The sequence below is a fragment of the Telopea speciosissima genome, chromosome 7 (genome assembly GCF_018873765.1).
Source record: "Telopea speciosissima isolate NSW1024214 ecotype Mountain lineage chromosome 7, Tspe_v1, whole genome shotgun sequence".
In the NCBI taxonomy this organism is placed as follows: Eukaryota; Viridiplantae; Streptophyta; class Magnoliopsida; order Proteales; family Proteaceae; genus Telopea; species Telopea speciosissima.
The window spans coordinates 55,491,975-55,506,580 of NC_057922.1; the positions used below are offsets into that span (position 1 = coordinate 55,491,975).

The window sequence follows — 14,606 nt, forward strand, 5'->3', positions numbered from 1 at the left end:
TAGCAGCTCCAAAAACCAACTTGCCAATGGGGTCACAAATCGATGACCCCATAGTTGTCACGGCGTCACGGCGATCCAAGTCGGTGGAGGGGTGTCACGGCGATCCAAGTCGTTGCCATGGCGAGCATGTCGACCATGTTTTATTTTTTATTTTCTCTATTTTTAATGTGTTAATAGATGTATACTCAAGCCATGTTTTATTTTTTCTCTATTGTTTCTCAAGTTTTAAGAAGAAAATTCAGAAATCGAAGAAGAAATCGAAGAGGGAAAGAAGAAATCAAAAGAAATCGAAGAGGGAAAGAAGACAGGAAGAAGAAATCGAAGAAGAAATCGAAGAGGGAAAGAAGAAATCAAAAGAAATTGAAGAGGGAAAGAAGAAATCGAAGAGGGAAGAAGAAATCGTAGACAGGAAGAAGAAATCGAAGAGGGAAAGAGAGACAGGAAGAAGAAATCAAAGAGGGTCGCCATGCAACCCTCTCCAGCGCCAGGACGCCATGGCGTTGCCATGGCGACGCCATGACAACTATGGATGACCCTGAGAAGGATTTAGCCACCCAAAGCCATTCTCTGTCAAAGTGGAGGGGTCTCCTGTTGCGGTGCCAGATGGAGGAGAGGGCTTTTTTCCAAATAATGGAGGTAAAAGGGCAGTCAACGAAGAGATGGGGGATGTCCTCAAAACCATTCCAACAGAGGGAGCAGGCGGGGGAAGCAGGGATGTGACGGTGAATGAGGAAGGCTTGAGTGGGAAGGCAAAGATGCAAGGATCTCCAGGTAATGATACTGTGGCGGGGTATGTGGCCTTTGAACCAAACTAGGATGTGCCAGGGGACAATGGGGGCAGTGGATCTGACAAAGTTCCAGGCTGCGCGGGTACTGAAGAGGGCAACCAAAGGATTCTGTCACCATGGGGGGGGGGGGGGAGGGGGGAGGGGGGAGAGCAGGCCAAATCCGAGCGACAATGGAGGGATTGAGAGAGGAGGGGGACCTAGGAGCCAGAAGAGATGAGACAGGAAAGAGAGGCATTTTTTGGGAGACCTGAAGAGTAGATCGTCCTGGGACCAAGAACACTATAAAGGATACCGAGGGGGTGCCATTTCTGATTAAAAACATCCATTACTCTCTGTTTTTAAGTTCTTTTGTGTTCCTTTGTTCCCTATAACTCTGCTTCCCTAAAAAATGTTCCCGTAATACTTATCCTAACTTGAATTACAAAAATAACCTAACTTAAGGTATGAAAAGGAACAGTCTTGACAAAAAAAAAAAATAACCAAGGGTTCTGTAATACTTGAATAGTATCCTCCTAATCAACTAAGTCCATTCAATCTACATTCCAAATCATTTCTTCCCCTTGACTTCCACATATCAAAATCATAGTTGTCAAGGCATCGCTTAGGCAACCGCCTTGGCATCCAGGCGCCTTAACAGCTAGTGTCACCTTGGTCACCTAGGCATGCATTTTGGTTGCCTTGTTGGTGTTGCCTTGCGTCCAGGCCCCCTCCAACGCCTTGGTTCACCTAGATGACGTGACAACTATGGTAAAAAATGATACTATAGAGCCAGATCTTTGACCAATACAGAGAGAGAGTACAAAGTAAAACCCTAATGGATGTTTTTCTGAACCTCTTTATTTTCTCCTTTTCTTCCTTCAAGTCATATCACAGACCACAATTTAGGTCTAAACATTCCCTCAAGGTATACAAAAATTTCTTAAACTATTTAAAATAAAAATATATATATGATTTGTATACCAAAATATTGTAAGGAAGCAGGGATCTGGCTGACGCGGATTTTACCAATTGGCATTGTCAACTGGGGCCCAAACTTGGTGATAGACATGTCCCCTTCAGTATGCAATCATGGGATGAGGTCCAGAGTGTCTAGATAGGCTACCAAATTTTAAATTCACAAGTGGTCCAACCAGGGATTCGCCATCTATCCAACAGTCAAAATGACTAAATCATTAAATGATCCATGACATGGAAATGGCCACCTCAGCTGGAAAAGTTTCAGTTGTGTTCCACGTTTTTAAACAAAAAAAAAAAATTGTATTAATATATCTAATATGGAAACAATTAAAAAATGACTGGATGAAGATTCACATGATAATAGACAGGGAAAATGTTTTGAAGTCCTTTAATGAAAAAGCTACAGTCTAGATGTGAAGAACAATGTAAACTGTTAAAAAAAAATCACAAATTGTAACTGACAATTACCAAGAAAGTCATGAGTACAATGTCTAATTTCTAAAGCAATGAATTTTTTAAATTTTCATGAGGAAATTAAATTTCAACATCTATATTTTCTTATTGCAGCTTGTTGTTGCTGCAATATGATCGTGGTTTTTTTATTTACTTTTTTATTTTGGTCTCCCCCGGACTCATTATCTGTCCACGTGTAGTGCTACACATGAAGGGTAGATTAGAGACGTTGAAGATTATTTCTTCTTATTGAAGATATTCTACTTGTGTTTTTATTGTGAAGATTTGGTGTCTCCTCATTGGAGATTACTTGTGTCTCCTTGCTGAACATTATTTGACTGTCTTCTTGTAAAAACAATTTGTGTCTTCCTTGTGAATATTATTTGTCCGTCTCCAAGTTGGAGGTTATTTGCTCACGGTGATGATTTATTCATCTCCTTCTGCTGCTCTTCTCTGGGCATTTGATATTGTTGTTGTTGTTGACGATTTCTGGCTTACAGCAATGATTTGTTCATGTTCTATTGCTACTCTTTTATGGCATTTGGTTGATGTTATCTGCAGCCTATATTGTTCATTATTATCTGGGTTTCTTCTTCACGAAGAACTCTGCTGTTGCTGCCTGTGTGGCTGATATGTTTTTGTTGGTGCTGCAGCTGAAAGAAAAAAAATTCTGTGGCTCTATTATTTGCTGCGAGTTTACATATGGCTGCTGGCTACTAGCTTCAGCAACTGATTTATCTAGTTCAAGTCTGCTTCCGCTGGTTATGTAAGTTCTTGCTGTTCCAACCTAGAGCCTAGGAAATATATATACTCTAGCTTTAGGGGAGTGTTGAGATTCTTGTTTTACTACTACTGTGGACGGTAGTGTTGGTTTATGGGCTTATTTGTAGTGGTTTATAGATCATCATATGTATTGTCTTATAGACCAGGGGTATACTTGTAATTGTTTCTTTTATTCATTATAAATATATCTTACTGCTCACGGTTAGGGGATTCCATCCAACCATGAGCTTATTTTATTCCTACGTTAGTTTTTTCCTTCTCTCTCATTTTCTCCTCTTCTCTTCTCTTCTCTTCTACTTTTCTCCTTGTCTTCTCTACTTCTCATCTGATCCTGGTCATTCCAATTTGATTTTGTCACAAGATCAAGCTTTGTCACATTTTTTAGAACAAAGGAACATAGGAATTTGGACTAGTAAGCGGAAAAGTTCAAAACACGAATTCCTTCTTAGTAGAATAAAAATTGCATAGAAAGAAGGGAAAAACAAGAAACTAGAACCCCGATGGATCAGGTACATTACCTTAATAATCTCTACCTCTGTCAATACTGATGCACCTCCAATAATGTCAAAGTCTCCCTGTCGACAAAGTCCACAGGTGAAGATAACATTAATTTGGTAAGCATTTACTGATGTAGATCGAAGCATGAAGAAGAAAATGACAAAAATAAAATTCAGGAAAAGTTTCTGTTGACATGAACAGTATCATGAGTTACTGTTTATGTGGTACTGTTCACATAAACAGTGACATGGGCCCCCATATGGACTGCTGGAGTGGTGGTTTCCTTGATTGATTCTTCTAGAAGATCATATTTTCTTTAGTTTCTATTTTTGGGGACAATCCTCTTACTTTTTATTTTGGATTTTCTATTTCTGTGTAATTTTTAGTTATTAGTTACTTACTAATTTGACTTAATAGCTAGGATTTCATATTACTTTCTGTAAAAGTCCCAATAACAGCCTTGTAAGGGACTTCCTATTTTCAGTTATTTCCTTTTTGTTATTAGCCTTCACTATTATATATGTAATGGACCTATTGGGTCCTCCCCACGATTTAAAGAAGATGAATGGTGTTTTGCTTTGTGCAATACTATCTGTGAGATGCAGTGAGATGAGAGACCTATGAAAGGATGAGAGGCCCAGAGGAGAGTGAAAGACTCAACCCTTCTATCGTTCTTCTATCCCCTTCTCCTCTTCTATTTCTCCATCGATTTCTGTTCCCTATCCTGATTTTATTTCCAGTGCACAACTAAGATCATCCGAATCCCATAAGTGCTGCTGAAATCATCTACTGAAGTCTATATTGAAGTTCCCAAGTGCTGCCGATAGTTGCTGTTTACAGAAGAGAACCATACCAGCGGTTTCCAGATCTGGGAGTTTTCTCTCAGACTATGTAATGTAATTCTAGACGGCTGGAATACCAACTAGAACCAATAACCAGGATCTGCTATGGATTGGGAAAATTGGCTAGATCAAATTATGTGAAATTGTGAAATTAGGGTTAGGGATTGATGGGACCTAGGGTTAGATGTTAGGGTTAAGTTAGGAGAGTGTGGATTATATGGGAGAGAAGAGATGCTGAAAGTTATAGTTAAATCAGATGACAAGATCTGAAATTATTGAGGAATCCTATTAGAAAGAGGATTGAGGGGTAACAGGGTAATTTCAGACATCGACTGGGTGGATGCTAATGAAATTTGGATCGACTCTCTCTTAGGGTTTAGGGAAGATTCGATCAAAATTTCAGCAGGTTCTAACGGTTAGATTTGGCTGGGCAGAATTTTCACAAAAATACCTTGCATGTGACCTAGAAGGGAAGAAGAATAATTGCAGAATTTCAATTTCAGACTTACTTCTTGTTTGAAAATATCTTGAACCTTCCAGAGAATTTCCAGCAACTGAATATGTTTCTTCAAGAGATCAGCTAGGGCAGAATTGAAACTTGAATGGAGCTTGATTGGAGATCGACGGAGGGGTTTGGGGAAGGGGATGGCTATCTCAGCTCACCCAGGATATCTCACCCAACCTATCTCAGGATTTTTAACAAAGGCTAAAGCCAATATTTCATTAATCAAATTCGTGTACAATGCTGGCCTCCCTTACAAACTTATATAGAAGACTCAAAAATAGACTTAGACACTAAAAAGGCAAGGCCTAACCCTATTTTTAACTAATAAGGTAACCTAAATTGACTAGGAATCTTTTTTTTTTTTTTTTTTTTTCTCAACCAACATTCGAGCAGGGCAAGATTCCTTAACTTCACTTTGCTCTCTCCCCAGAAAACCTAACGACAAAAGAAAAAACCCTGCGACGCCCATGAGGAGCAGCCCGGCCTCACGGCCCCTCCCTCTTCTTCCCCCCTTCTCCTTCTCTCTTTCTCCTCCCTGTTAGAGTTGTGAGAAGTTTTTTTTTTTTGGGTGAATAAAAATTTCATTACTAAAAAGAAGCAGCCCTCAAAAAGGAGGGAGGAAAACAAGAACCAGCAGCAGAAGCTCAAACAAGGGAGAGAGAAGAAAGACCCCAGGAAACAACAATTAGTCTGTTCCATGGGGTGTCAATACAAGAAGTAGGAGCAACCACTGATAAGCAGATCTGGATTTGGAGTTCCATTTCCGAAGATTGCGCTCCATCCAAATGTGGCTGATGGAGGCTGAGAAAGCCATCTTCCCAATCACGTCACAAAGAGTAGAACCACCAAAGGTCATGTCAACCCAAATCCATTCCCGATCAAAAGGGAGAATCCTCCTATTTCTTGGCCAGCATTTGGAGAGGATCCCTTTCCAGATAGAGCGGGAGAAGGGGCACTCAAAGAAGAGATGGTTTGAATCTTCAATCGCATTCCAATATAGGTCACAATTGGGAGAAACCATAATGTGGCGATGTCTGAGGAAAGCTTGCGTTGGGAGGCAGTTGGAGAAGAGTTGCCAAGTCGTGAAGCTGTGCCTAGGGATGTGGTGCTTGAACCAGACGAGCTTCCTCCAAGGAACGAGCGGGAGCCGAGTTCTAACAAGATCCCAAGCAGATTTGGAGCTGAACTTACCCAAGGAACTAGGCAGCCAAGAAACACAGTCATCCCTTATGAAGGGTCTTCTGGAAATAGAGGGCAATAAGTTCCAGATAGGGGTTAGAGCTGGAGTAAATGAATCAGCGGGGTCCCATCCGTCGGCATTAAGAATATCAGCCACCAAGGCATTTCTAGGCAGCCCAGAACCATAGATCAATCTAGGGCTGACATGATATATCAGGATTCCCAAAGGATGCCAGTGATCTAACCAAAGCTGAGTGGAGTTCCCATTACCAATGTGAGTTTGGATAGAGCCAAGAACCAAGGGTCGGACATCCATAATTTTGCGCCAGGTCCAAGAAGCATCAGAAGATAAATGTACAGTCCAGATAGAGTCAGAACGAAGAAGGCCTGAATATATCCACTCTACCCAAATACTTTTTGCCTTGGACACAATCTTCCACAACAATTTGATAATGCCGGCTTGGTTCACATCCTTTATCCTTCTGATACCCAACCCTCCTTCCACAAAAGGATGACACACAAAGTCCCAACTGATAGGCCGAAGGAATCTGGTATCATTAGAGCCTTTCCAAAGAAAAGAAGACATGAGTGATTCCAGAGACTTGATGATGCAATGAGGCAGCCCATAGATACCAGACCAATAAATGTAGGAGGCTTGGAGGACAGACTTGACAAGCACCAGACGACCCGCATAAGAAAGAAGTTTGCCCTTCCATAGTTGAAGCCGTTTCCTTATAAGATCCAGCATAGGAGTGCAGTGACGCGCCGAAAGTCTTGCCGGGATCAAAGGCAGGCTCAGATATTTCACAGGAAGCTGACCAATACTGAAACCACAAATATTCTTCAGACCTTCTTTTACCTCCATCGGGAACTCAGCAAGGAAGAGAAGAGACTTGGTGGGGTTGATATGAAGCCCGGATAAGTCTTGAAAGTGCTGCAAGCAGTTCATGATGGACTCAAAGGAGGCTATGGAGGCCTTAGAGAAGATCATGAGATCATCAGCAAAAGCCAGGTGAGAGAGCTTGAGGGCTTTGCATTTGGGTATAGTGGAGATGAGATGCTGGTCCGTGCATAATTGGATTTCCCTGGATAGAAATTCTAAAGTTAAGGTGAAGAGGTATGGGGATAAGGGGCATCCTTGGCGCACACCAACAGTAGAGGCAAAGTAGCCAGCTGGGCTGCCATTAACAAGCACAGAGAACCTAGGGGTGGAAATGCAGCAGTGAATCCAATGGATGAAAACCATAGGGAACCTCATCTTGATCAAGACATTTGCAATAAAATCCCATCTCAGAGAGTCAAAAGCTTTATGCATATCGATCTTCATAAGAGCAACAGGAGAATGATTTTTTCTTTCAAAACCTCGGACAATCTCATTGCAAAGGAGGATATTATTTGAGATGCTTCAACCAGGAATGTAGGCAGACTGATTCTGGCTGACAAGCAGATCCACCACCTTCTTGAGCCTCAAAGCAAGGATTTTAGCTATGAACTTGTAGATGAGATTGCAAAGGGAGATGGGCCTGAAGTCTGTCATCACAGAAGCACCCTCCTTTTTAGGAATGAGGCACAGAAAAGTATGATTCACCTCAAAGATCTGGTTGGGGTTGAAAAAGAAACTTCTAATGGCTTTGATGAGATCCTCCTTTATGATGTCCCAAGCTGCTAAAAAGAAGCCCATGCTAAAACCATCAGGTCCAGGAGCCCGATTCAGCTTAGTGGAATGGACAGCGGCAATAATTTCATCTTCATTGGGAATCGCATTGAAAGACTGAATGAAATCATCGGGGATGAACTTGTTGATCACATTATCATGGAATAGATCAGCCTCATCCGAATGACCCGAGAAGAGATTCATGAAGTAATTCACTGCCATGTCTTTGATGTCTTTCACATTTGTTACTGGAGAACCATCCGGAGCATCCAACTGAAGAATGGAGTTGTAGTTGATTCTGTACTTCAAGGAGCGATGGAAGTAAGCTGAATTAGAATCCCCTAAATCCAGCCACTTGATCCAGGACTTTTGTTTCAGGAAATTTTCTTCTTGATTGAGGAGCATGGCTAGTTCAAGACCAGCAGCTTTTTCATCAGCAGCTAATTGGCTATTGAGGTTGTCCCTTTGAATTTGAAGCTGGATGTTAGCAAGCTTGTCTTTACATTGCTGCACATTTTGAGAGACATTTCCGAAGATACTGGTATTCCAAATTTTGAGGGCAGATTTCACATTCCTAAGCTTCCTTGCCAAAGCTAGGAGAGGGGAGGAGAAAGCTTGGACAGGCACATCCCACGCATCCTTCACAGTGGTCAGGAAGGTGGGGTGAGAGGACCACATGTCAAAATATTTAAAGGGCTTTGGACCAAAGGAGTTATAAGGTTGAATGGACAAGAGGATGGGGCTGTGATCAGATATCCCTGGAGTGTCAAAATTGGCAAAGGAAGAAGGGAAGGAGGACAGCCAAGTTTCATTCACCAAGATCCGATCCAGTTTACAGTCAATTCTGGAAGTACCAGCGAGTTGTGACTTGTGAGAAGTTATGTAAGGGTAGTTTGGGAACTAGCCTTTTGTCTAGTTGCCCCATTATGGATTTTTCTATTATTCTCCATTCTTTCCTATTACCTCCCTAGGGAGGTGTATGTAATATTCTTATTTCTAGTAATGAAGTAATATAGGTGTTGAGTGTAGAGTCATTACACTCCAACACATTACAACAGAATCCTCTCTCTTGTCTTCTTCTTCTTCTTCTTCTTCTTCTTCTTCTTCCTCCAACATCCTCTCCTCCTCTTACTTACATTCCTAAACCTAAAATCTAACTTGGTATCAGAGCTTTAGGTTTGAGAGTCGTTTTCTGCTCCTCTCTTCTATTCTTTTTCTTCTCTTTGAGATCCTAGTTCACAAAGGATTTTAAGGAGAAGACTCCTATGTCAGAAAGTTGTTAAAGAAGCATGAAATAGGTTCGATATAACCTATTCAAGTGTCCTCTTTATGCCTCTTGTGTTTTCTCTTGATGGATGAGAACCCTATTTGAGCATAGCTCATTTTCGTGGTGCTCCTTTTTCTGCCCAGGTAAAACCGAGATTGCCTTTATTTCTTGCTCTTGCATTTTAGTGTGCAATGGGCTTCTCTCTTGGTAGAAGAATGATAGTGGACACCTTGTTTGAGATATTGGAGCTGGTTTAAGTTAGTATTACCTCTTGGAAAGTGTTAAGGACCAGCTTATACCTGTCTTCTTCCTTGCTGGAATTTCTGTTTTGTATTGGAATCCTCTATTTGGGTTGAGGGTGTACTCTCCACTTGCTGTTGGTAATCTGGTTTATGGTTAAGTGTTGTTTCCCATACGATATGGTTGATTCAGGTACATCTGGACTTGGTTCGATTGATTCACAGCCCACTCTAGCTGCCCCTCAGTTGGTTTATGAGAGCACACATACACAGATTTCCTTTGTGAAGCTTGATGGCACTAACTACTTGGACTGGTCACACTCTGTGAAGCTTTCCCTTAGGAGCAAAGGGAAACTTGGGTACATTACTGGTACTATTAAAGCTCCAGAGCCTGGTTCACCTACCTATGACAAATGGGAGACCGAAAACTCTACAGTCATGACATGGTTAATTTTCTCCATGACACCCGAGATTAAGAGAAGGTTTATAAGAAAAGAAACTGCCAAGGCAATCTGGGATAGTGCCTCCCAGAATTTCGAGAGTGGGTAACTCTGCCAAGGTCTATCAGCTTCACCAAAAAATTAACTAAATGAGGCAGGGTGACAGGATCATTTCTGCATACTACAATGCTTTTCTTAGTCTTTTGGAGGAGTATGACCACTATAGGAATCTTCACTTGACCAACCCAGAGGATGAAGCAAAGGAGTATCGGAATCTTGAGAAGGAGCGTGTCATCACTTTACTTAGTGGTCTGAACCCTGACTATGAGCCAATTAGGCTCCAGATTTTAGGACAGTCTCCCCTTCCATCTCTTAGTGAGGTCTGTAGTTACTTACAGAGTAAGGATACTCGGCGTGTTGCTATGGAACCAACACCAGCATCATCTCTTGAGAGGTCAACTCTCAATTCTAGTTCTTTCCAAGACACCCGTGGAGGTAGTAAAAGCCAAGGGCCTAACCGTGAGGAAGACAGAGCAGTGGAGACAGTTGGTGCCAGCGAAGTTGGGAGAGACTAGTTTAAATGTGAACATTGTGGGAGAACTGGACATACCAAGCATAAATGTTGGTCTCTTCATGGTAATCCTCCTGGCACACGAGGTCGTGGTAGCAGTAGAGCGGGGGAGCTAGAGTACACTTTGTGATGACTAAGGTAGATGCTAAACAGGATGACTCCACTTTGGCAGATGTAGTGTTTTGCATGGTCATGTCACAGCTAAGCATATCTCCTACACCCACAGTGGCCAACTCTTCTTCATCCTCAGCTTTGTAGGTTTCCACCTCCGCTTCTACTGCAGCCCAGTCTTGGGTCATTAACTCTGGTGCCACTGACCACATGACTGGTACGTCCCATTATTATGATTCCTATACCATTTCCTCTGGTAAAGATAAGGTTAGAATAGCTGACGGCTCCCTTTCCTCCATATCTTGTAAGGGTAGTATCCCTGTTACATCATATATTTCCCTTACTTCCATTCTTCATGTCCCTAACCTTACACTTAATCTTTTATCTGTAAGTCACTAGACTAAATCTCTGAACTGTTGTGTCACATTTTTTCCTTCTCACTGTCTTTTTCAAGATTTGGCGACGAAGAGGATTTTTGGTAGTGGACGTGAGGAGCAAGCCCTTCACCTTTTTAACCCTTTTTTACCCAGCTTAGTCCTATGTGTGTGGACGTAATGATAGTAGTTCTGTGGAGTCTGTTATGTTATGGCATCGTTGTCTTGGCCATCCATCTTTTATTGTAATGAGGAAACAGTTGCCTCACTTATTTTCTTCTATTGCTTCTTCTCATGTTTTTCAATGTGAACCATGTATGTTTGCCAAACATTGTCGTTCTTTTTATCCATATCATGGTAATAGCTGCTGCTCCTTTCCATATTGTGCATACTGATGTTTGGGGACCTTCCCCTACTACCTCTTTATTTGGCTATCGTTGCGTTGTGTCATTTGTTGATGATTTTTCTCATGCTACCTGGACTGTTCTTATGAAACATTAAAGTGATGTTTGTGATGCATTTCATAATTTTTATCAGATGATTCTTACTTAGTTTGATACTTGTATCAAAATTGTTCGGTCTAATAAAGGAGGAGAATACATGTTTGGTGGCCTTCAAGCCATCCTTACTAATAATGGCAATATCCATCAGCTCGTGTGTGTTGACACACCCAACAAAATGGGGTTGCTGAGAGGAAAAATCGCCATTTATTGGAGGTAACCGTAGTCTCTTATTTGGCATGCATGTTCCCAACATAGTTCGAGAACTCGCAAGATCTCGGCGAGTTTCTCGATTTTTTGAGAAACCGAGACGAGATGGAATACAATATAAAATAGTACAAGATCTCGGCGAGATCTTGGGTTGACCCATAAAATGACCCATCTAACAGTTTATTTACTTACCTAACTCGACAGAACTCGACATATCTCGGTCAAGTTCTGTTCAAAGCTCCCAAAACTACTCTCTTCTTCCCCATTTGAAGCTCCTTCTTCATTTTACCTCAGGATTTCAAGACCCAAACTTTGGGAGAGGTGATTCAGCTGCACATTTGAAGATTCAACTACACATCTTCAAGATTCATCACAAATTTGAAGGATTTTTCAAAGGTAAACTATTTTTTTTCAAAAAAAATTGTTCAATCCATAGTAGATTCATCTCATTTTAAGTCCCAAACCAGCCATACCCATACATGCCTCAATATGACAGCAGCAGTGGATCTCACGCCTCAAACCAACCGCCTCCACCGCTTCTATACCCTAGGATAGGGGAGTTGGAATATGTTGATGACAACACTTATATGAGTGTTGTCGCAAACTATGTGCAAAACTACAACAACACTATGACATGGGAATTCTATGTGGATATGGTTGGGACTGAATGCATTAACATATCACATTTTATGTAACATTTGTTTAAAGATTGATGTATTGTACAATTTAATCTAATGCTTATTTAAGTTGTATTAGATTAGTTGAATGTTTTGATTGTTTTCTATTACTAAACTATGTGTAGAGTAGGGTATTTTAGTGCGTCGTCGCTTACCAACCTATGGTCCGAAGTGAAACTCGTATTTGGACTTTGTTTTTGCAAAATCTGATAGTGCCATTGTGTTTAAATGGCCTAAAATAGGCTGAATACCAAGTTTCAGACCCAAACTAATGTTAGAGTGTATGTACTAGGGGTACTTTAGTACATGTCTGTCACTAGAGTTGTATTTTTAACTTTTATTTCTGTTTCTCTTTAACTTGGTATCAGAGCTTCAAGGTCCTCTGGTTTGAGAGTCGGCTAGGGTCAGCCTTGTTTCTTTTACCTCTCTTTGGAACCCTTCTTCCCTTTAGGGTTCCATTAGGGGCTGTAAAATGTGAAGCAATACATCCCTTTAGAGTTCCATTCTTTGATTCAATATAGAATGGAGGGACTGCAGATACTGATGAAGAAGAGTTGAAGCTCCAGCAGCTGCACCATTGTTACCGCCACCTTCTGCATTTTTTTTTTCGTTTCTCCCTCATCTCTCAACCTTTTGGGATGAGGTTTGGTGCATTTGGATCATCTAGGGGTGTCCTTGCAACCCCTCCAACAGTCGGTTGAAGAGAGAAGCCGCTCGAGGAGTGCTGCTTCAAAGATTGCTGCCCAGGTGCTGCCCAGTTTTTTCCGCCAGTTGTTTTCTCTTCTCTGTTCGATTCTTCCTGTTGGCAGCTTGGTTTGCTTTGGGGCTTGGACCTTTTGAGTCACCTTGAGGTCCTCTTTAAGGCTCCTAAGGTCTCGATTGGTACATGAAGCAGGTTTGAGAGCTTTACTTTCATCCACGATACTGCCAGCAGGGTATTTTCTCTTCCTTTTTTTTCTGTTGAAGACCTTGTTGAGGCTGTGCTATCTTGTGTGGTTCTTAACTACTGTGAGTGGCAGATTTCATTAGTGTTATGGCCTTGGATGATATGTGCTGCTGTTGTTTGGTTTGTGGAAGCATTTAGTTAGTGATTTTTCACCACGTGTATGCTCTTGGCTTGCATGTTGCTTGCTGTTCTCCTTGTTGTGGTTGGGTTGAGGTGTCTCCCCATTTATACAAGGCTTTATTTTGCATTCCCCTGAGTTGTTTGGCAGTATGTCTACGGTATCTGGGGCTGATTCTGAGGTAAGTCGACCAATTCCGGCCAGTGGTGTCCCAACTATGGCTCCCTTTGACAGTCCCAAAACCCAAATATTTGTTGTGAAATTGGACAATACTAATTACTTGGATTGGTCCCGTTTTGTGAAGTTGTCTCTACGTAGTAGGGGGAAGTTGGGATACATTACTGGGTCTATCAAGGCTCCTGCTACAACTGATGCAGGCTATGTCAAGTGGGAGACTGAGAACTCCATTGTCAAGACTTGGCTGATATTCTCCATGAAACCTAAAATAGGTAAGAGGTTGATGAGTAAGGAGACTGCAAAAGATATCTGGAACAGTGCCTCCAAGATTTATGATAGAGTTGGTGATGCAACTAAAGTGTATCAAATCCTTCAAAAAATCATCCATATGAAACAGGGTGATAGGAGCATATCTGATTACTACAACACTGTTATTAGCTTGTGGGAGGTAGGCAAGGGAGATAGAAAAAGAATGACATCAGCATCCTGTTCACTGCTAGTACTAAAGTTAAGATTTATAGATGATTGGTCCTAGTAATGAAGGAAGGGTTTACAACATGAAGGAGAAGAAGAAGAGAGAAAAAGAGACGAAGAAGAAGATAGTTCGAGAGAATCGTGGAATGTCAGGAGTAGCTTCTCCTAACATCCATTTACTTTATTAAACCATTCTTAGGAAATTACAAGGACCTCCCTAGGGAGGTAAAAGAGAAACAGAAATAAAAGTTAAAAATACAACTCTAATGACATATGACAGACATGTACTAAAGTACCCCTAGTACATACACTCTAACACTCCCCCTCAAGAAGGAGAATAAATGTCATACACTCCCAGCTTGGACAATAAGGTACTAAACAGACCAGGAATGAGACCCTTGGTGAAGATATCTGCTCCTTGATCACCTATCTTCACAAAGGGAGTACAAATGCACCCAGAATCCAGCTTCTCTTTGATGAAGTGTCGATCAACCTCAATATGTTTGGTTCGATCATGCTAAACTGGATTATGGGCAATGTTTATAGTAGCTTTGTTGTCGCAATAAAGTCTCATTGGCCCTTCAGTTTCAAAACTCAAGTCTTGAAGAAGTCTTTTTAGCCATATAAGCTCACACACTCCATGAGCCATGGCCCTAAACTCAGCCTCTGCACTGGATCTAGCTACAACTAGTTGTTTCTTGCTCTTCCAGGTAACTAGATTACCACCCACAAAGGTATAGTACCCTGAAGTAGATCTCCTGTCAGAGACTGAACCAGCCTAATCAGCATTTGTGTAGCCTTCAATCTACAAATGGTCATGCCTAACAAATAGAAGGCCTTTTC

General features: G+C 41.4%; 1 protein-coding gene across 1 annotated transcript in view; it reads right to left on the reverse strand.

The window, feature by feature from the left end:
- LOC122668836 (eIF-2-alpha kinase GCN2) overlaps window positions 1-14,606 on the reverse strand; it is a 152,556-nt gene that overhangs the window by 42,433 nt on the left and 95,517 nt on the right. Inside the window, 1 exon segment of the mRNA XM_043865382.1 lies at window positions 3,500-3,556. Within this exon segment, the coding sequence (XP_043721317.1) occupies window positions 3,500-3,556 (57 nt within the window).